Source organism: Triturus cristatus, chromosome 6 (genome assembly GCF_964204655.1).
Source record: "Triturus cristatus chromosome 6, aTriCri1.1, whole genome shotgun sequence".
Classification (NCBI taxonomy): domain Eukaryota; kingdom Metazoa; phylum Chordata; class Amphibia; order Caudata; family Salamandridae; genus Triturus; species Triturus cristatus.
Window position 1 is genome coordinate 21,580,944 of NC_140589.1, and position 22,977 is coordinate 21,603,920.

A 22,977-nucleotide genomic window follows, 5' to 3' on the forward strand; every position below is an offset into this window, starting at 1 on the left:
CCTGTTTGAACAAAATGATATATGTTATCTAGATGCGTAGTCATCCCTGGTAACCTTGCTAAATATTCTGCGGCTCGCCTGATACGTAATGATGCCAGGACCATTTCGTCTTCTTTACCAACCACTGGGTCATATCTACAATTTACAAGGAGTTCCTTAAGCGTACGTTCACTTACGAATTTAGGTGTACGTGAATGCGCTGACTCTTGAAAGACAAGTTTATTTATTCTAGGTGGTGTAAAAGTACTGCTAGCACCTCCCGTGGCCCTATCTGGGGCGTCGGGTGTGAATGGGTTCGTTGAACGTGACACAGCAACTATGGGTGTCGATACCTCTGTAGAGTCGACTGCGGAGACAGATGTGCTTGCCGAAGCTTGTATCGGGACTTGCTGTTGCACGGGGACAGATACCTGATCCTGACGTTGGACCCCTCCGCCAGGCGGTCTATGTGGTGTGGCGTTAGCATACTCGGGAGCTGCATCGTCTAGATATGAGGAAAGAAAAACATCTTCTGCGGTTCTGGGATGCCCCTTTGGATGTACCTTAATTGGAAATAATGGGGGTGGCAAGTCTTTTGGCATCTCTGGAGCAGCCTTAGGTAGTCCTTCGGCTAGAAGGGGATACATACCATTCATAAGAGCATTTCTTTGTCTATTCACTTGTTCTGATTTCACTCGGATACCTTCCTCAATTAATAGATTTTCTTGAACTTTATTTGAACTTTCTTTACTCCTCTCTTCTTGTCTACGTGCTTTTTCTGTTCGTCTATGAGATTCTTTACGCCATAACTCAACAGATTCTTTCTGTGACTGTCTGACCTTTCTTTTCCATAACTCTTCCTCCACTTTCATGATGCACTCTGCATCCCAGGTTCCCGCTATGGGCCACCTTTGACTTTCCGGTAATCCTTTGGTATAATCTACCCATAGATCAAGAAACAATATGGCATCTAAGCCATGTTTATGGTACATGAAATGCCCTGGAGTATCCCTAGGAGGAATAGGAACTGCTTCTTCAAGCACCCCTTTTCTGGTAGTAATCTGTCTTAACTTCGAGAAGAGCGGCATATTCACAACTGATCTGATACTTACTCTTGAACTTGCTTAATACGAGAAACACAATAATGAACAGTGAACAATGAACAGTCATTCATACCACAATATGCAAGACATTTCTGAATACTTTAAACTTTAAACATTAAACATTATAACAATGGTCGACAATGATGACAGTCTGCCTAACTAATCACCACGCTGAATTCTTGACAATAACTGAATACTTCGGAATACTTGATATACTGCTAAACAGTACATATACACTGCTAAACAGTGCAGACCGGATTTGTGTACCCAAATCCGTCTTGACCGGCACAACCTATGTGCGCGTCAACACGCCTCCCCGGCGATGGTACTCACCGAGTAGCTCCTTGAAACGGAAGGCCTCAGAGAATGGACAGGACTCGATAACTGCGGACATCGGACCCTCTGGACGTCGGGATTTCGGAAAACCTGGTGGGCCTCTGTATACCTCGGATCTTGCTCTCTCAGCTAGGCTCTGGTCGGGATACTTCGCACTTCTCACCGCCTCGTCTGGGTTGATCGCAGCCTCAGTCGCCCCCGCTTGACCGGAGGGAGCTTACAGGAAATCCTGCTGGTACGCGTTTTATGGTCCGTCCAGCTGTGGCAGGAGACCGGGCCTGCAACGCACCGCCGGCGCGTGAGATGAGAAAGTGTCCCTATTCGGGCGCCATTATGTGGTAAATAAAATAAATATTACCGGACTGAATTTCATGCGGAATCTTAAATTAAAGTAAATAGCTCAAAATAACAAGAGGCAGAATCCGTGGTATAAGAGGTTTTCTAATGGGCTTTATTCCATTCAAAATGGCCGACTCGAGTCGCGGTCCTCAGGTTCCGTCACCACGAGGGTTCAGGAAGTGAAGTACAATAATTCATTAACAGACATGTATTTTTATAATAAGTGCATTACAATGAAACGAATGTAGAAGGCGTAACATTTGATAAGAAAAGTGACAAAACAGTGACATAATCGAAACTAGGCGTAATAGGGAATAAAAGAAACATGATTGGTTAGAATTATCAGACATAGGTGGATCTATAAGATAATACTTGGCATAGATGCGCGCGCGGCAGCATGACGTGTAATTGACGTGCAACTAGGGGGTGAAGGGGACTTGACATTTAGCTCTACATGTGGAGACGAGAAGTCTGGGGTCAAGTCAACCTAATCCCAAATCATATCTAACATCCTATGTTTAAAGAACTATGTTATCCACAAGGAAGAACTCTCGGACAGAATCTATTCTATACTGACTGTGTGCGTGTACAAGCGTCTAAGTGTCTATATGAGATGCGAGGGGCAGAAAACTTTCCATGGCAACAGGGCTATGAATCATTTGCAGGAGGACGGAAAGGCTGAGTCCTTTGCTTGTGATCTAAAGGAAATGTTTACCTAAATCACTGGACAGGAATGCATCGGCTGAAGAGTAAAATAGATAATTCGAAGGTGAAATACAACTTCTTGGCAGACAGGCGAAAACTGGCCGAGGCAGGCACCGTTAGCTGCACAGGGAGTAGGACAAAGTTCATGGATACAGATGCGAGCTCAAGCTGAAGCTGTCAAAGACAGAGAGCAGGGAAAGGCTTTGAGGACAGAATCGGGCCTACTTGCCTGAACTGTAAAAATGGAGTAACTTAGCCATATAAAGTCGGTGGCTTTTCATACTTAGGAATCGAATATCCAGCCCATTGATGGCGGATCTGACAGAGAACATGTCGACGGTAGACACACATATGTTTGCGTCTTAGAAACTGGAACTGGAGGGAACATACATGTACTTGTAACATGCATATAGAACCGTTGGGGTCCAAGATAGGGGACATAACTGATCAGGAAAATCCACATTTCCACAGATCGCCATCTGGTGTTGGGCCCGGATGTTTGCACTTGTTTTTGTCCTGGAAAAGTCTTTGGAAGTCACGGGATAGGTGACTCCTCCTTTGGACTATAGTGCGCATGGGCATCGGCTCCATCCTCAGATTGTTTTTTTCCGCCATCGGGTTCGGATGGGTTTGTCGCGCTCCAGTTCGGAACAGTTACCGATTCCACTTTCGACGCGCAATCCTTCACCCTTTCGACCGTATTGTCTCAAGCGCGAACCCTAATCGTCTCGCTTCTCTCCAAATCGAAGTCCTCGATTCCGATCGTCGACAAAGGCCTTCGGGCCTGCCTTGGCTTCTGGCTCATGGAAAGGACGTCGTTCAAGAAGTGTCCTCAATGTGGGCCGAAGTTTCCCCACACCGATCTGCATGAGGTGTGCAACCTCTGCCTTTCACCAGAGCACGACGCCCAGCTTGTGCCTCTTTCCACTCCTAGAAGACCATTCGGGACCATGGCTCGCTCATCGACATCAATCCCCAACAACATCTTCCAAGAGGGCGTCGACGTGCCGGAGTGAGAGCGGGTCGAAGAAGGCCTCGTCAGCGCCTCAGAAGCCGATGACTCCCTACGTCGAAGAGATCACTCCGGCGCAGCTAGTCGTAAGTAAGAACGTTGACCCTGACCCCCTCCCTACACCATCCAAAAAGGCTTCAGTCACACCTTTGCTTTCGGGCCCAGGTGCACACCGAGAGACTGCTTCCCATGCCCCGCCCTTGGGCCCGGCAGAGAAGCCTACTAAGCCTTCAGGCAGCTCGGGCTCGAGTCAGCCTGTCGTCGGTACGAAAACACAATCACCGAAAAAGAAACCGCCCTCCTCCTCCGTGCCGATAGCTGCATCCACATCCAAGCACACAGCACCAAAACCCACAAGCACCGACTCGTCGACACCGAAAAGACATTCAGAGCCGAACAACAAACCACTCCCGAAGGTTTCAGATTCGGAGCCAAGGAAAGCCTTGGAACCGAAGAAACAACAAGTTCCACAGGCCACAGAGACTGCTAAAACGCACGGTTCTAAACCAAAACAACACAGAACCACTACAGAGTCGGTGCCGAAGAAGCCTACAGAACCGAAACGCTCTGCACCGAAAGACCAACCTCCAGCAGAAGAGCTGTTCACACCAGACCCTGCTCAAGAGACTCTCATAAGGGATCCTAAAACTGGTCAATTGACTCTTAGTTTTAGATGCGCCTGCACTGGCTCCACCACCTAAAAAGAGGGACATTGCCACATCTCCTCTAAGACTCCCTTCTCGAACTCCTCCTCCACCACTTCCTCCTCCACACCGTTCCTGATCCTTTGTGTGGTAGGAGTAGAAGTTGCACTGCCAGGGCCACTTGGGCGGCTGGGTGCAGAGTGCTTTTGAGCCTTCGGGCGCTCAATGGATTGCAATGGGAAATCTCAAGGACGAACAAAGGCTGCAAGCTCGGGGACGGAGATTCTTCAGGTGTGCCCACCACTTTGAGATGTAGGTTGGGTAGTTGGAGGATAGATAGGTACCCAGGAGTCGGGCACAGGGGGCCGCAGGGCATCGGGTGCAGGGGTGCCTTTTGGTGTAGGGAAATCTTACCCTCTGTTAATCGCGGTGGGGGGGTTCCCTGGTTCTGAGGCTGCAGGCGTCGTCAGGAGCGTCGAGGTGGGTCCTTGGGTGCCGGAGTCGGGGTCACAGTTGCCAGGGGGACGTCCTCGGGGGTCTTTGTCCACTCCAGCACAGGCCAGGCATGGTGGGTGCAGAGTGTGCAGGGTTTGTGGTTCAGGGCTGGTGCCAGGGGTTAGATACTTGCTTTGATCAGAGCCACTGCTCGTGGGAGTCCCAGGTGCTCAGAGTCACAAGGTAGCCAGGTCGTCCGGGGTCTGTGAGGTTGCTGGCCACAGGAGGTGCCGGGATTTAGCAGGAGCAGGTTCGAGGGTCGACAGGCCGGTAGGGCTGGGGCCAAAGCAGTTGGTGTCTTCCTCTTCTTAGCAGCTGCACGGCAGGTCTTCTATCTTCTTGATCTTCTTTGCTGTTTTAGAATCTGGAATCTAAGGAAGGAAGGTTCAGGGTGCCCCTAAATACTAAATTTAGGGGTGGTACAGGTAGGTAAAGGGCAGGGACCACTGGGTCCCTGTCCTGGGGTGGGTACAGCCCTTATCATGCCACTCTCCTGTGGGAGGGGGGGCAGTGGCCTAGTCCTGATTGGGTAGGGCTCCCCATCTTCAAGATGGCGAGGGCCCGGAGATGTGCTTCACCTTACCTCCCCCACCTGAGGGGTGGGGTTGGCAGGGCTGGCACATCCCCTGTCCTTACTTGGGGTTTCCGGCCAATCTTCCCGCCAGAGTGGGGGCCAGTTGCCGAGTACAGCAAGTGGTCTGGAGAAACTCACAAAGGCGGCATGCCTTTGAAGCTTCCCACTGCCCATCCTGGGGGAGGAGACCTAGCACCTCGCCCAGGATGTGCATTGTTGCAGGCCCAGGAGAGCGGGGGCTCTCCACCCAGGGGTCCAGCACCATGGCTGCTGTGTGGCAGCCTAGGCAGCCTCTCAGACAAGATGTGGATTGTAGATTAGGTTTCAGGGGGCATCTCTAAGATGCCCTCTGTAGTGCATTGTACATTAAAGCTCACACTGGCATCAGTGCGGGTTTAATGTGCTGAGACGTTTGATACCAAACTTCTCAATCTTCAGTGTTGCCATCATGGTGCTGTGGAGTTCGTGTTTGACGAGCTCCCAGCACCATATACTCTTAAATGGCAGCACTGCACTGACAGTACCCAGGAATGGACCTGGGTACTGTAGAGGCACAGGGCTCATGCTCCTGTGCCCACACCACTGGCATAGGTCACCCAGCTAGAGGGGTGGCGGATGTATGCCAGGGCAGTGTAGGTTGTGGGCATGGCACACACGGATGTGTGCCATGTCGACTCTTTGTTTTGTCTTGTACCCAGTCACTCAGCCTGCAAGGGCAGTGTGTGTGTGTTAGGGTACAGAACCTCTAAGGGTGGCACAAATAGTGCTGCAGCCCTTAGAGCCCTTCCCTGGTCACAAGGCCCTGGGCACCTATGGTACCATTTACCAGGGGCTGACGTGGCCATGGTTTGCCAATTTGGGTGTTAGGTTTTGAGGGAAGGAACATAGGCCCTGGGCACCTGATTGGCAGGAGTCCAGGGTACACTCCGTCAAAGTACATTCAGCAATAAAGCAAAAAGTGGGGGCATACCATGCGAGAAAGATGGCACTTTCTCACAGGCTGTACTCAAAACATTAATTCAAACTACTGCAACGGGTACTGGTGGTCGCCGCTAGGGATGGGTACTGCTATACAATCTATGGTAAGTGTGTGATCTGCAGCTCATATGCCTCGAACGGAAAATGCTACTTACCAGTATGCATCTGTTCTTGGCATGTAGAGCTGCAGATCCACACATGCCCACCTGCCTCCCCGGCTAACTTTATCTGTTCCAGTACTATCTTATTTAGATACAGCATACATGGGCACCTTTCTGTCGCTTACAAAACTCCATCATTTCCCTGCTGGCGAAAAACAATCTGAGGATGGTGCCGATGCCCATGCGCACTATAGTCCAAAGGAGGAGTCACCTATCCCGTGACTTCCAAAGACTTTTCCAGGACAAAAACAAGTGCTAACATCCGGGCCCAACACCAGATGGCTATCTATGCTAAGTGTGTGGATCTGCAGCTCTACATGCCAAGAACAGATGCATACTGGTAAGTAGCATTTTCCTTTTCTAAATTGGTCTGGTTTCTTTATGAGAGTGTCTCATTTATTAACTGTGTTCAACAAATGCTTAATCTACCATCTGATAAGCCTACCTGCTCGCTCACACTACCACAAAAGAGAGCATTTGGGATGATTAACTTAAGCCCCGTAAGCCAATAAGGGTCATCTGGACTTTCTACATAGTGTACCTCGTTTTAGTATACTACATAAATAGCCAGCGTCTTACAGGTGCCATATTGCTGTCTATGTTCTAGGTTCTCATGGGTGTTTTTAAGAGGTCAGCATATGAAAACATGTTTTGTTTATGGGTTTCAGACCTGTCTGTATAAAAAAAAAAAAGACCACAGCCATAAAGCATTGGTTAATTCCCATAAAACGTAGTTGTACCGCCGCTTAGAAAATGTATATCTTTGTGGATTATGTGGTGTCTTGAATCGAAGACTTAGTATCCAGTAAAAACATATCTTCATATCTGAAATTGGGAGGAGGAACGCACCTCTCAAGGCAAATTCCAACAAGCAAAGGGCTAAAGCAGGGTTGCGTCCTGGCTCCCACTTTTTTTTGGGAGAGTTTTATATAGCGCGAACTAGACCTGAGACATTGGGTATCAGAGCGCTTTGTTTAATCTGTTCTTAGACGACCTGGCGCTGGCACTTAACACATGCAACTCCCATGCCCGAGGGTAGGGGGCTTGGCACTGTCGAGTCTCATGCACTCTTACAACATAGTTTTAGTCAGTAATATATCGGTAGGCTTACAGTGCCTTCTCAACACAACACAGGAATACTCTGATAAAAATGGATTAACCGTCGACTTCGACAAAACACGTACTATGACGATCAAATCAACCGACATGGTTCTGGGGGAATTAAGTAAATTCAGTCTGCTACAGACTGCAAATACCTAGGGGTGATCGTGGATAAAGCAGGCAGCTTTGTGCAACAAAGGGACACTATAAAAAGGAAAGACCTGGCACTAGCAGTGTCACTAAAGAGCATAAAATTAAATGGGCCATCATTTGCCCCTCTTCTCAAGGTGGTGCACGCCAACTGATGCCAACATTAATATAAGTCAGTGAGCTCCAAAGAGTTAGGATGCTAAAATCCTAGACGACACGAAAGTGAAAGCATACAGGATTATCTTCTGTCTACCTATGTACACTTCGCCAGCACAAATCAGGCTCGAGTTTGGCCTCCAAAAGCAGTCCCTGGCAAGGGGCATTCTTCAACCTCTGGGGCAAAATAAGGAAAGCTGCTCTTGGTACTCTTAACCACTGCCTATGGCAGGAATCCAACAGAGGGACTCATCACCTGCCAGAGTTTATTTGAAGGAATACCTGGACAGGATTGGGTTGTCCCAGTTATGGGAAACACCAACCATTCGTCCTGTGTTACATAAAAATCAGTGTGGAAATCAATTAAAATCCCCTCTTTGGTAGAAGACCAGGTGAAATTCTCAGCCAGACAACAATCCTGGATGTCATTAAACACTTACACCTCAACAGCACCCCAGAAATACTTCAGCCTGGGCTTCCCTAGATCCATCAAAGAGCGATTCTTGAAATACAGTTTGGAGTTGCTTCCATGCATATGCCATCTTCCCTCTTGGCAGAGAGAATACATAACAAACATCTGCTGCTTGTGTGGCACTGACACGGAGGACATACGCACTGGCTATGCACCTGTGAATCTGCTGAGGAAAGAAGACAAATGCTGAAAGCTCAGTTTAACCAAAGATGTATCGTAGAGACAGGCCGTGTTGGTCTGCTTCACCACAGACGGTCCACAGCTGAACTGTTGATTGGTAAAATTCCTCTCATTGGTGCATAGGAAATTACCAAAGGGCATAATACGCTGAGAAGTCTTTCTGTTCGAGGCATGTGGGCTGCTGAATTCATATCTGTGCATAGATCGCCGCCTAGTGTTGGGTCCGGATGTTTGCACGTTGTTGTCCTGGAAGAGTCTTCGAAGTATCCTTGGATAGGTGACTCCTCCCCTGGACTACAGTGCGCATGGGCATCCTCTCCATCCTCAGATTGTTTTTTTCCGCCATTGGGTTCGGATGTGCTATCTTAGCTCAAGTTAGGAAAATATTTGGTCGAGGCCAAAAGGCCTTTAGTTCGCGTCGGTACTGTTTATCGATCGGGTTTCGATAGCATTTTGTTAGTTTACTAACTTTCAGCACCGACTTTTTTCGCATTTACCTGTCCATCGACTACTTCGACGATGGAATCCAGGACGCCATTCAAAAGGTGTCCGGTATGCAATGCGAAGTACCCACACATCGACGTCCATCCGGTGTGCAACAAATGCCTTTCGCCGGACCACGACGAATCGACATGCATGGCCTGTGCCCGGTTCCGTTCCAAGAAGACTCTAAGGAACCGAAGAGCGGCGAGACTCGAGGCGCGGCACGCGGCACCGGCCCCAACAGACATCTTCGACGAGGCCGACGTCGAAGAATTAGAAGTCATACCCTCCAGTCCCGTTTCCGAACACGACCCCGGATCGGACGAGGGCGACGAGTCACTCTTCCACAGAGGTGAAGACGACACCGAGGTAGGAGACGACGAGGAGGCCTTAGGGGCCGAAGAGAGTAGCTCCAATGATGAACAAGGCCTACCTGTTCAAACCGAAGAAACACCAGCGCCACAGCCTTTGGCTCCGGTTGAGGGATCGCCTTCGGGCCTTACCCGAGACCCATCCCGTAGTTCTTCGGCCCCGCCCTCGGGCCCGGCCTCGGACGTTCAGCGGCAGCCATTGCTGCATAAGCCAGCTGGTGTCCCTACCACAAAACCGAAACCGAAAGCTGCTCCGGTTCATACGAAACCGAAACTGAAAGTGGCGCTGGTCGGATCGAGGCCTTCCACGCCTTCGACGTCAGCGCAACGCGTCGGCACCGACCGCACCAAGAGGGACTTCGGTGCCGAACTGGAATCGGGCGACATCGGAGTCGACAAACGGAAAAAGGCCATCGGCACCGAGAAACCTACTCGGCTGCCGACGCCAACGACACCGAGGGCAATACCGCCTGCTTCGCCTCGCGTCGCTCCCTCAACGACGCCGATGCCTCACGTATCGAGGACGTCGACGGTGATCTCCACACCTCGACTCGAGGACCCGCCGGCACCGAAAAAATCCACGCCCGGCTCTACGAACCTGCCCGGTGCCAAAGCCTCAAAGACGCCCCAAGTGCGGCCTGCTGCGACGCAAAGCAACAAAACCACGGCGGCCCTCAAAGACCCGTCGGGTTCCGGCCCGATCGGAGCTCCAGCAACCTCTACGGGGCCAGCCAACATTACCTTCGGCTTGCCTCCGTCAACAATCCCGAAGATGTTCCAACTCAGGACTCGGGTTACCCAGCCTCCGGTTCCACCGGACGAGACGTCTCCGTCACGTGTCATCGACGCCGACACTGGCAGGCTGATTCTCCACGACCGAAGGATAACTTCGGAACCGCCATTGGACCCTTTCAGGATCCCACTAAAAAGGAAGCTGCCTGTGGAATCAGAACCTCTCCTTTATGAACCGTTCCATTCCTCCTACCAGGATCCACACCGGTTCTCCCCCACACGCTCCGACACGGATGCATTGGAGGACTACATGGATGACCAAGCACCCTACCATGTGGACACAGACCCTGATGACCAGCAGGACCCTGATCAAACTTGGGGCGACCCTGCAGACCCCAGTGCACCTCTCGATACACAGGACCCACAACTCTATGGGGCAAAAACATCTCCCACGGAGGATACTGCGGCGTTCAACGCTCTTATTGAACGTGCTGCAAATAACCATGGGGTACAGCTTCACTCAGATACCATCGAGGATGACTTTCTAATGGACACTTTTGCATCCTCAGAAAGACATGTAAAAACTCTGCCAATGCTAAAGGGGGTCCTCAAACCAGCTAAGGACATTTTCAAGGAACCCACCAGGGCACGAGTGATAAACCCCAGGATTGATAAAAAATACAGATCAGCACCTGGGGATCCTACTTACATCAAAGGACAATTACCACTCGACTCCATCGTCGTAGCGAATGCTCGCAAGAGGGCACACTCGCAAACGACAGGTGACGCTCCTCCCCCGGACAAAGAGTCCAAGGTGCTAGAGACCTCCGGCAAGCGAGTTGCCGCCCAGGCTGCCAACATATGGCGCATAGCCAACACTCAAGCGCTCCTCGCTCGCTACGATAGAGCGCACTATGACACATTGGAGCAACTACTCCAACATCTCCCTGACCAGTTCAAAGAAGGTGCAGAAATTCTTATCAGAGAGGGACAGCTACTCACAAATGCTTCCATCAAATGTGCACTAGATGCTGCAGACACGGCTGCCAGGGCCATAAACACAAGCGTCATGCTGCGACGACATGCCTGGCTACGAATCTCAGGATTCAAGCCTGAGGTACAAAACAACATACTGAACCAGCCCGTCAACCCCGACTATTTATTCGGCCCAGAGGTTGACACCACCCTCGAAAAGATAAAAAAGGACACGGACACTGCAAAGTCCATGGGCGCCCTCCAAACTCAGTCCTTTCGGAGCGGCTCCTTTCGTCGCCCCGGAAACAAGGGGGCAGGTAGAGGACAGGGGTCACAACAAACGTATAACAAAGGCAATACGCAGACCACCTACGATAAAAACACCCGAGGTGGATATCGTGGCTCCAGTACAAAGGGCAGAGGACGTGGCTACGGCAACACCAGGTCCTCCCCCAAGAACAAGCAGTGACGCCCTCTCCCTTCCTCCCGACCACATAACACCTGTCGGGGGAAGACTACAAAGGTTCCTGTCCACGTGGAACTCCATCACCACGGACAGGTGGGTCAAAGATATTGTAAAATACGGTTACTGTCTGGAGTTAACCTCCACTCCACCCACAATACCACCAAGAAACCGTCCTATGTCCTCAGAGCACTTAACGCTCTTACAGCAAGAGGTGCAAAGTATGCTTCTAAAAGGCGCTATAGAGGTCGTCCCCATCCACGAGCAGGGTACGGGGGTTTACTCCCTCTACTTTTTAATTCCAAAGGAGGACGGGTCGCTCAGGCCTATATTAGACCTGAGACCCCTGAACCAGTACATTCTTTCAGAACACTTTCACATGCTCACCCTACAGCAAGTCCTTCCGCTTCTCAAGCAGGGAGACTTCCTAGCCTCACTGGACCTCAAGGATGCGTACTTTCACATACCCATCCACCCCTCACACAAAAAATACCTCAGGTTCACTGTTCAGGTGCAGCACTATCAGTTCAAAGTCCTTCCCTTCGGCGTGACAACAGCGCCCAGGGTTTTCACGAAGTGCCTAGCTACGGTGGCAGCACATCTACGGAGGCAGCATATACACGTCTACCCCTACCTAGACGACTGGCTCGTTCAAGCGAAGTCAGCCCAGCAATGTGCAAGCCACATGTCCCGCACCATTCACCTTCTTCACAGTCTGGGATTCTCACTAAATTACCCAAAGTCCCATCTCCAGCCCGCACACGTACAACAGTACCTAGGTGCGACTATAGACACTCTGGCGGCCACAGCTCAGCCAAATTTAGTGAGGATCAACAGCATACAACTGCTGATCTCCAAGTTCAAACCCAATCACTCGCTTCCAGCGCGAGTGTTTATGCAGTTGATAGGCATGATGGCCTCCTGCATCTTCATAGTCCCGCACGCGAGTTTACATATGCGCCCACTTCAGGAGTGCCTAGCACGTCAGTGGAATCAGGCTCAAGGACAGTTGAAAGACCTAGTGTTGGTGAGCGGTCGGGCATACAACTCTCTGCATTGGTGGAATCCACAAAACCTTTGCAAGGGCCGACCGTTCCAAGAGCCTGTTCCGCAAATAGTACTGACAGCGGACGCGTCTCTCCAGGGATGGGGAGCTCATGTACTCCACTACACAGTGCAGGGACTATGGACGACTGTGAGAAAGTGCCATCTTTCTTGCATGGTATGCCCCCACTTTTTGCTAAATTGCTGAATGTACTTCGATTGAGTGTACCCTGGGTTCCTGCCAATCAGGTGCCCAGGGCCTATGTTCCTTCCTTAAACCACACAAACTCCAAATTGGCAAACCCTAGCCACATGTCAGCCCCTAGTAAATGGTACCCTAGGTACCCAGGGCCTTGTGACCAGGGAAGGCCTCTAAGGGCTGCAGCACTCATTGTGCCACCCTCAGAGGCCCTGTACCCTTACACACACACACTGCCCTTGCAGGCTGAGTGTCTGGGTGCAGGACAAAACAAAGAGTCGACATGGCACACATCACTGTGTACCATGCCCATCACCTACACTGCCAAGGCATATGCCAGCCACCCCTCTAGCTGGGTGCATTACGCCTATGGTGTGGGCACAGGAGCAGGAGCCCTGTGCCCCTACAGTACCCGGGTCCATTCCTGGGCACTGTAAGTGCAGTGCTGTCATTTAAGGATACATGGTGCTGAGAGCTTGTCAAACACGAGCTCCACAGCACCATACTGGCAACACTGAAGCCTGGGAAGTTTGGTATCAAACTTCTCAGCACATTGAACCCACACTGATGCCAGTGTGGGATTTAATGTACTAAGCACCCCAGAGGGCATCTTAGAAGATGCCCCCTTACAGCTAACTTGCAATCCACGTCTGCTCTGAGGCTGCCCAGGCTGCCACACAGCAGACACGTTGCTGGACCCCTGGGTGGGAGAGCCCCTGCTCTCCCGGGCCTGCAACAATGCACATCCTGGGTGAGGTGAGAAATCTCCTCCCCCAGGATGAGCAAAGGGAAGCTTCAAAGGCATGCCGCCAGTTGGAGTTTCCCCAGGCCACTGCAACCCCCCACTCTGGCGGGAAGCTTGGCCGGAAACCCCATACAAGGACAGGGGATGTGCCAGCCTGCCCACCCCACCCCTCAGGTGGGGGAGGCGAGGTGAAGCACATCTCCGGGCTCTCGCCATCTTGAAGATGGGAGGCCCTACCCTATCAGGATTAGGCTACTGCCCCCCTCCCACAGGAGAGAGGCAGGATAGGGGGTGTACCCACCCCAGGACAAGGACCCATTGGTCCCTGGCCTTCACCTACCTGTAACGCCCCTAAATCTAGTATTTAGGGGCCCCCTGAACCTTCCTTCCCCAGATTCCAGATAGAAAAACGACAAGAAGAGCAAGAAGAGCAAAGACCTGCCCTGCAGCTGCTAAAAAGAGAAGAAGACACCAACTGCTTTGGCCCCAGCCCTACCGGCCTGTCGACTCTCGAACCTGCACCAGCGCGGCATCCCACGTGGCCAGCAACCTCACCAACCCCGGAGGACCTGGCTACCCTTTAGCTCTAAGCCCCTGGGACTCCCACGAGTAGAGGCTCTACTCAAGAAACCTACTTGCTATCCCTGGCACCAGCCCGGGACCGCGGACCCAACACACTCTGCACCAGCCAAGCCTGGCCAGTGCCGGAGTGGACAAAGACCCTGAGGACGACCCCACGGCGACTGTGACCCCGAGTCCGGCACCCAAGGACCCCCCTCGACATCCCGGAAGAAGCCTGCAGCCTCAGAACCAAGTGCCACCCCAACCGCGATCAACCAGAGGGTAAGATTCCCAACGTCAAAAGGCACCCCTGCACCCGGCGCCCTGCGACCCCCTGTGCCCAATCCCGGGGTACCCACCTAACCTACAACTACCCAACTTACCTCTCGAAGTGGTGGTGGCACCTGAAACATCCTCGTCCCCGAGCCTGCAGCCTCTTTCCAAACCGGAACATTCCCATTGATTTCCATTGAGCGCCCTAAGGCTCAAAAGCACCCTGCACCCAGCCGCCCGAGTGGCCCTGGCAGTGCCCTCTCTACTCTAACCTACTTCCCCACTTGCCCTGAGTAAGTGACCAGGAGCCCAGCTCCCACAGCCGCGTGGCTTGCCAGACAGCAGCCACCAACCAAGGCCCCCCTATCCCTCATAGGATAACATTGGGCCCAACTCTCTCTGCACCCGGCCGTCCTGAAACCGCTGAGGGTGAACCAACTGTGCTTACCTGACACTGGGGGACCCCTGAGTCCATGCCCGGAATTTCAACATTACCAGTCGAGTACTTACCCTTAAACCGCTAACTTCATTTTCCTCATAGGGTAACATTGACTGGCTTTTTCTTCAAAAATCTTCTAAGTGTGAACTTTTCAAAACTGCAAAAATTCACCAAAAATCAGCCAAGTGACAAAAACGAATTTACTCACCTGCTCCTAGGTGAGCTCCCAGTGCTGGATCTTGGTGCCCAGCCCTGACTCTGAAAAGTGTTCACAACTATACTTACTTCTAACTCATTTTTCTCCCATAGGAAACCATTGTCTGCTTTTCTGTGAAATTTCTTCTAAGTGTCTACTTTTGCAAATTTGAAATATTCTTTTAAAATCGTACCATTTCTGCAAACGAAATTACTTACCTGCTTTTGATAAGGACCCCAGTCCTGGGTCTAGGCACCCAGTCCTGGATTACTAAAGTAACGATAAAGTACTCTACCTGCAATTTGAATTTCTTGCCATAGAGATCCATTGAATGTTTTCTGTGAAATATTTTCTAAGTGCTAACTTTTGAAATAGCTAAATATTATCTAAAAATCCTTACAGTTATTAAGTCGACTTTCCTCACTTGATTCTGAATACTGACCCCAGGCTGGTTCTAGGATCCAGACCTGGAATTCCAAAAGTAATCTGAAAAGTAATTTATTACAAATAACCTGAATTTACCATTGAGCTCAATGCATTGTTATGTTTAGGAAATAGGATTGTTTATTGCAACCAACTGTGACTGTTTTACAAATTTATTGCTTGAAACAAAAGTATTTATATTCAACCTCTCATTCTGAGAAAGTATATTTTTATCCCCTTGTGGTTCTAAAAATAAAACAAGCATATATTTTATATATACAAATCATTGGCCTAGAGTTCAGTTATTGAGTGTGTGAAACCATTTGCTGACTGAGTGTGTACAATAAATGCTTTACACTGTCCTCTGGTACTGCCTTACTGCTCGACCAAGCTACCACTTTTGAGAGTAAGGTCATACCTAACTTTGACCTCTATCAGCCTCTGGGGGACTGTGGACTCTGTACACCCTGTACCTATTAGGGAACAGTATATACAGAGCCACTTTCTCACAACGACACAACAGAAGAAGATGCACATCAACCTTCTGGAACTGATGGCAATCTTCCTGGCCATGAAGGCATTCAAAGTACATCTGTGCAACAAAGTCGTGTTGATCCGGACGGACAACATGACTGCCATGTACTACATACAGAAGCAGGGAGGGACACACTCTCCACAGTTGTCTCATCTGGCTCAGAGCATGTGGAAGTGGGCCATTCAGAGGAACATGTTCCTCATGGCGGAACACCTCCCTGGCAAGGACAACCAGATGGCGGATCTGCTCAGCAGACACAGCCACCAGATGCACGAGTGGGAGTTACACCCATCAGTACTCCAACCGTACTTCCAGCAGTGGGGTCATCCAGAAATAGACCTATTCGCGACAAGCGAAAACGCAAAATGCCAAAGCTTCGCCGCCAGATTCCCACATCCGCAGTCGCAGGGCAATGCGATATGGATGAACTGGTCCGGCAGATTTGCGTACGCTTTTCCCCCAGCGCCGCTGATACCGCTGGTGGCTCGCAAACTACGACAACACTCCCTGACACTCGTCCTAGTTGCTCCCACGTGGGCACGCCAGCCGTGGTACACCACCTTCCTCGAACTTTCCGTGGTGCCGCATCAAAGGCTGCGGATCAAACCCGCGCATTTGACGCAGAACCATGGAGAGGTTCAGCACCCAGATCCGCAACAGCTGAACCTGGCGATCTGGCTCCTGAAGTCCTAGAGTTTGGCTATCTCAACCTGCCACCTATCTGTATGGACATCATCAAGGAGGCCAGGAGACCCACTACCAGGGCTTGCTATGCAGCCAAATGGAAAAGGTTCGTCATTTATTGCGGTAATAATGACATCAACCCGCTGGACGCATCCATCCACAACATCATCTGTTACCTCTTACACCTATACCGATGCAATCTGGCGTACACCTCTATACGTGTCCATTTGACCGCACTATCAGCCTATCTGCAAACCAGGCAGCACCTCTCTCTATTCAGAGTGCCTGCCATCAAAGCATTCTTGGAAGGGCTCAAACGAGTCATTCCACCTAGTCACCCACCGGCTCCAATGTGGAACCTCAACTTGATCCTCACACGCCTGATAGGTCCACCCTTTGAACCTCTACACTCCTGCGAGATTCAATTCCTTACCTGGAAAGTGGCCTTCCTAGTAGCGATCACTTCCCTACGAAGAGTTAGTGAACTCCAGGCACTAACCGTTCAAGAGCCATTTATTCAGGTTCACGCCAACAGGGTCGTACTACGTACCAACCCCAAATTCATGCCCAAGGTAATATCGCAGTTCCACATGAATCAGACTATTGAACTGCCCGTTTTCTTCCAAAACCCACAAACTGTTGCAGAAAGGGCACTACATACACTAGATGTTCGGAGGGCCCTCATGTACTACATCGACAGGACTAAACCATTCAGGAAGACAAAACAACTGTTCGTTGCCTTTGCCCCACACCACAAAGGTAACGCCATCTCCAAAGCAGGGATAGCCAGATGGATAGTTAAGTGTATTCAAATCTGTTATCAAAAGGCAAAACGCACATTAACTATTCCACCACGAGCCCACTCAACACGTAAGTTGGGGGCTTCCATGGCCTTCCTAGGAAATATTCCCCTGCATGATATATGCAGAGCAGCCACATGGTCCACTACACACACATTTACAAAACACTATTGTGTAGATGTGCAGTCAAAACAGCAGGCAGCTGTAGGACAGGCTGTTCTCAAGACGCTTTTTCAGACCGCTGCAGCTGGCACGGGTAGCCGCCGCTAATAGAGGGCACTGCTATGTATTCTATGCACAGATATGAATTCAGCAGCCCACATGCCTCGAACTGAATATGCTACTTACCAGTATGCATCTGTTCTTGGCATGTAGGGCTGCTGACATTCATATCGCCCTCCCTCCTCCCCGGCGCCTGTCGCAGCTGCAGCTCTCAGAATTACTGCAAGCATGGTCATCACTTTCTGTATCTACTCCATCACTGCCACAATGGCGAAAAACAATCTGAGGATGGAGAGGATGCCCATGCGCACTGTAGTCCAGGGGAGGAGTCACCTATCCAAGGATACTTCGAAGACTCTTCCAGGACAACAACGTGCAAACATCCGGACCCAACACTAGGCGGCGATCTATGCACAGATATGAATGTCAGCAGCCCTACATGCCAAGAACAGATGCATACTGGTAAGTAGCATATTCATTCCATGTCTCCACCCCATTCCGTATAAGTCCTGCTGAGAAGTCTTTCTCTCTTGGCACCTTGCATTCATGAACTACTGGTGCTATCAGCATCTCTTGCGCATGGGCTCAGAGCGGGGACGCTGGGAGAAGGTCTCTGGTTACCACTCCAGGCGAAGCAACAAGAAAAGGGATGGTTGGGTATCAATTGCGCAAAGTTATGATGTAATCAGTTCAGTATATCAGATTGCTCAAAGGATAAGGTTATAGCCACCCACCAATTGCCAGAAATGCAGACCAAGTCTACACCATTGTGCACAAAAAGGGGGTATATCCTGAGCAAAATTCACAATAATCAAGTACAGTTCTTTAATAAGTGTAGACACAGATGATCTTCTTAATCTTCTTTATTCCTTTATTTTCTGTCAAAGTCCTAGCGACCAACACGTGTTTCGTCTCTTTGTGGTGTGAGCCACAGACTTCCTCAGGGCAAAATTCAAGCAGCGTTCCAAATTGTATTATAATGGCAGTTTATCCAATGTTAAAATAGTATTCATATATCACATTCCAAGTGTGCTGTTGATATCCAGGTCTAATTAACAGTGTAGAGGTGTATCCACCATATCCTGTATATCAAAAGTCCATCTCGTAACCGTAGTCGAAGAGCAGCGTGCTCCCAGTATATTCCTGTAGGACGGCGTCTGGATGAACTGCCATTACAATACAATTTGGAACGCTGCTTAAATTTTGCCCTGAGGAAATCTGTGGCTCACACCACAAAGAGACAAAACACGTGTTGGCGGCTAGGACTTTTTTGACGGAAAATAAAGGAATAAAGAAGATCATCTGTGTCTACACTTATTAAAGAAGTGTACTTGATTATTGTGAATTTTGCTCAGGATGCACTCCAGGCGAAGACCTGCCCAACTCTGAATCCCTGTTTCTACACATAGCTCTTTCTGAACTTCTGCACTTCTTGCACATGGGTACTGATCCCAAGTCAGGCAAGGTTTTTTGGTTCTCATTTTTTGTGAAGTTATCTCTAACCAGGTTTCCCCTTACCTTCAGTCTCGGCTTATGCACACAGCACTTTCTGCTTCCGAATCTTTGTGCCTACTCCCCTTCCCGTAAGGGCTCATTTGGCTCCTCCTGCCCTCTTACTGTGTCTCCTACTTGTTGTACGTGCAAGCTGTTTTAATATTTTCATTTTATGATCGTTCTAGCATAATTAATACAATACCTTTTTAAGTAATTAGCACTTTAAAAAGCCTTTATCCTGGCATATGAGAGAGTCTACCTTAGCATACGTGTAACTCAGTATTGTGTGTTCAGTGCTTTATTGCTGGTATTACTGCAGTGGTTTTAAGGAACTATGCAAATAAAATAAGCTTGAAACCTTCTACACGTTTCCCATTAGCGGAGCAGGTCATGTACATCACCTAATGCCAGCAGTGACTGCAGGTCATGTACATCACCGGACGCCAGCAATGACCTGTTTTCAAGAGAATGCAAGTTGCAGTGTCTGAGCTAAAATGCATATGTCTCTATTGACGGTCCTCCTTTCTCATTGCAGGGAGACCTAAAGCAGTACTTGAGGATATCCCAGAGCAAGGATGAGAAGATGAAAGCACAGCCAATCAGCACAAAGCAGAAGGTGAGTTTCAAGATGAAGTGATCAGATGATATCTGGGATAAATTTTCCTATTTTATTCAGACTCAATCTCCACTATATCCTAACTAACGTGTTGCCTTTATCCAGATTCATAAAACGTAACGGGTAAATAAAATGGTCACGTTGAAGAGGTGTGATGTTCCTTCACAAGCCACATATTCAACAAATACTTATGCAGCACAATCCCACTTCTGTGATTCCCTCTACTTCTTAATCACATACTTTCTTTCTGCTTGGACTTTCACTTTGCGCCTTGAAGTGGCCGTTCAGTGCCATAAACTTTTATAAATGCCTTACATCATGTAGTGGGCAGAGGCCTAGTCATATCTACAAGGAGTGCACAATTGGAAGGCACAGGATTTGTAAGACAAGTGTGATTATTGAAAGGGGCTGGCAGAGTGTGTTCGAGGCATATGAGCTGTAGATCACACACTTATGCATAGATCGCCATCTGGTGTTAGGCCCGGATGTTTGCACTTTGTTGTTGTCCTGGAAAGTCTTTGGAAGTCACGAGATAGGTGGCTCCTCCTTTGGACAATAGTGCGCATGTGCATCGACTCCATCGTCAGATTGATTTTTTCCGCCATCGGGTTCGGATGTGTTCGTCGCGCTCCACTTAGGTGCCGCTACAGATCTAACTTTCGACGTGCAATCCTTTACCCTTTCTCTGGTATTGTCTCAAACGCGTTCCCTATTCGATGCGCATCTCTACAAAATCGAAACAGTCGATTCCGGTCATCGGCCCAGGCCCTCGGGCCTACCTACGCCATTAGACCTGGCTCATGGAAAGGACTCCTTTTAAAAAGCGTCCTCAATGTGGATCTAAATTTCCACACACAGATCTGCATGAGGAGTGTAACCGCTGCCTTTCGCAGGAGCACGAGGCCAAAGATTGCCCAGCTTGCGCCTCTTTCCCCTCCAAGAAAACAATCCGAGATCGTCGAGCTCGGAGGAACATGGCTCGATCCTCAACATCCATTTCGGACGACATCTTCCTAGAGGGCGTCGATGTACCAGAGCAGGAGCGGGTCGTAGAAGGCGTCATCAGCGCTGACGACTCCGACATCGAAGACATCACTCCAGGGCAGCGGTTCGTGAGTACTGATGTCGACCCCCACCCACCCCCAAAAAGGCTTCAGTAATACCTTCACCTTCGGGCCTAGGTGCATACCGGGACAAAACTTCCCACGCCCGCCTTCAGGCCCAGCAAAGAAGTTGACAAACTAGTCTTCAGGTCACTCGGGATCAAGTCAGCCTGTCATCCATGACGAAACACCGTCCCCGGCACCCAAAAAGAAACTGCCGTCCCCCTCCGTTCCGACTACTAGTTCCACATCGGCACATTTGGCACCGAAACCTCCTGGTACCGAACCCTCCACACCGAAAAAACCATCGGAACTGACCAAAAAACGCTTCCGAGGAGCACAGACACTCAACCTGCGGAACCGAAAAAACCCTCAGATTCGAACAAGCAATCGGTTTCAAAGACTCCTACGGAACCAAAGAAACCTCACGATCCTAAGCAATGTAAACAAGCTCCAGAACCAGTGCCACGTAAACATTCGAAACCGAAAAAATCGGCATCGAAGCAACTACCTCCACAAGAAGAGCTTTTCCTACCTGACAAACCAAAAAATTCTTCTAAAAGACCCAAAAACAGGTCAACTCATACTCAGCTCCAGGAAAAGGAAAATGGACACGCCTGTACCGGCTCCATTACCACCAAAGAAGAGAGACATTGCCACATCTCCTCTCAGAGTTCCTTCTCCACCTCCTCCTCCCCCTCCACACAACTCTCCTACCCCATCACCACTTCCCTCACTATCTCCTCCACAACAGGACGATGATACCTCTGATGACGGAGGAGACAATGAACCTTTAGAGGAACCCAGTCATCCTGATTCCCCAGGGGACCCATGGGACAACTATGGCACACCAGATGTCCCTGATGTACCACAGGAAGATCTATATCCTTCTAGACCTTCCCCCTCCAGAAGACACTATGGGATTCACACAGCTCATATACAGGGCTGCACATTACCACAGGGTAAATCTCCACACACACCCTGTAGAAAAAGATTTTCTAATGGACACATTTGACACATCTCAAAGATCCACTTCTGTTCTAGGGGTAATTCTAACACGTACCTGAGGTGTTCAAAGATCCCGTAAGGACTATGGTTATTAACCCCAGAATAGAAAAGAAATATAAATCTGCACCAGCTGACCCTGTTAATATCAAAGGTCAGATCCCATTGGATTCCTTAGTGGTCTCCAACGCCAGGAAAAGGGCTAACTCACAAACATCAGGCGATGCTCAACCACCTGATAAGGAGTCAAAACTATTAGACGCCTCTGGCAAAAGGACCGCTCACAAACAGCCAACATATGGCGAATTGCAAACACCCAAGCCTTGCTGGCTAGATATGATAGGGCACACTATGACGAACTAGAGACCCTATTACAACATCATCCATAAAAGTACAAGGCAAAAGCCAAGGACCTCATTCAGGAGGGTAAACTTATAACCAATACCTCCATTCGTTGTGCTCTAGATGTGGCAGACACCGCCTCCCGAGCCATCAACACAAGTGTTCTTTTACGTAGACATGCATGGCTACGCATTTCAGGGTTTAAACCAAAAGTAAAAACTTCCATACTCAACCAACCGTTCGATTAGTAACATTTATTTGGCCCTGCTGTAGATTCATCTTTAGAAAAGATTAAAAAAGACACCAACACCGCCAAGTCAATGGGATCCTTACAATCGCAAGCCCCCAGACGTTCTTTTCGTCGCTCCTCTCATAAAGGCACCTCTAGAGGTTATTTCTCCAGTATTGAATCTTTCATAGATTCACATGCTTGTATCTTCCCCGTCGTCATGGTGGGAGTCTCACGGTAACAGAATGACCACAGCAGTATAAGAAAACTGCATAGCAAAATCCCATAGGGAATCATCTTATTTGGTAACCAAATCTCATCATTATGTGGTCCAAAACTCAGCCAATCGGCTGCTAGCCCTGCCCTCACACTCCCCAGCAGAGCCTTCCTGCCTCAGATTTCCAACCGCCTTCGTGTGAAGAGGAGTCTCCCTGAGCCTTGCTCAGTTTTTCTGTTCCAGTGTGAACTTTTGACCCCTGGTTCTTCTAATTACCTTCTACTTGCTGGTTTAAGGTATTGTGCTTCATCTTACTACTACAATATGGCTGAAAGCTCTAAGAAGAGGCTTTTCAGGCCCTGCAGATCCTGTGGAAAGCCTAGATTATTCTCTGAGGACCCACATAAGGACTGTTTATATTGCTTGCACCCTAATCATGTG

The 22,977-nt window shown here is 49.5% G+C and overlaps 1 protein-coding gene across 1 annotated transcript in view; it reads left to right on the forward strand.

Annotated features, from left to right (window-relative positions):
* Positions 1–22,977, forward strand: part of PTK7 (protein tyrosine kinase 7 (inactive)) — a 632,664-nt gene that overhangs the window by 528,222 nt on the left and 81,465 nt on the right. The window contains exon 17 of the mRNA XM_085610156.1: positions 19,560–19,640. Within this exon, the coding sequence (XP_085466282.1) occupies positions 19,560–19,640 (81 nt within the window). The remainder of the gene's footprint in view (positions 1–19,559; positions 19,641–22,977) is intronic.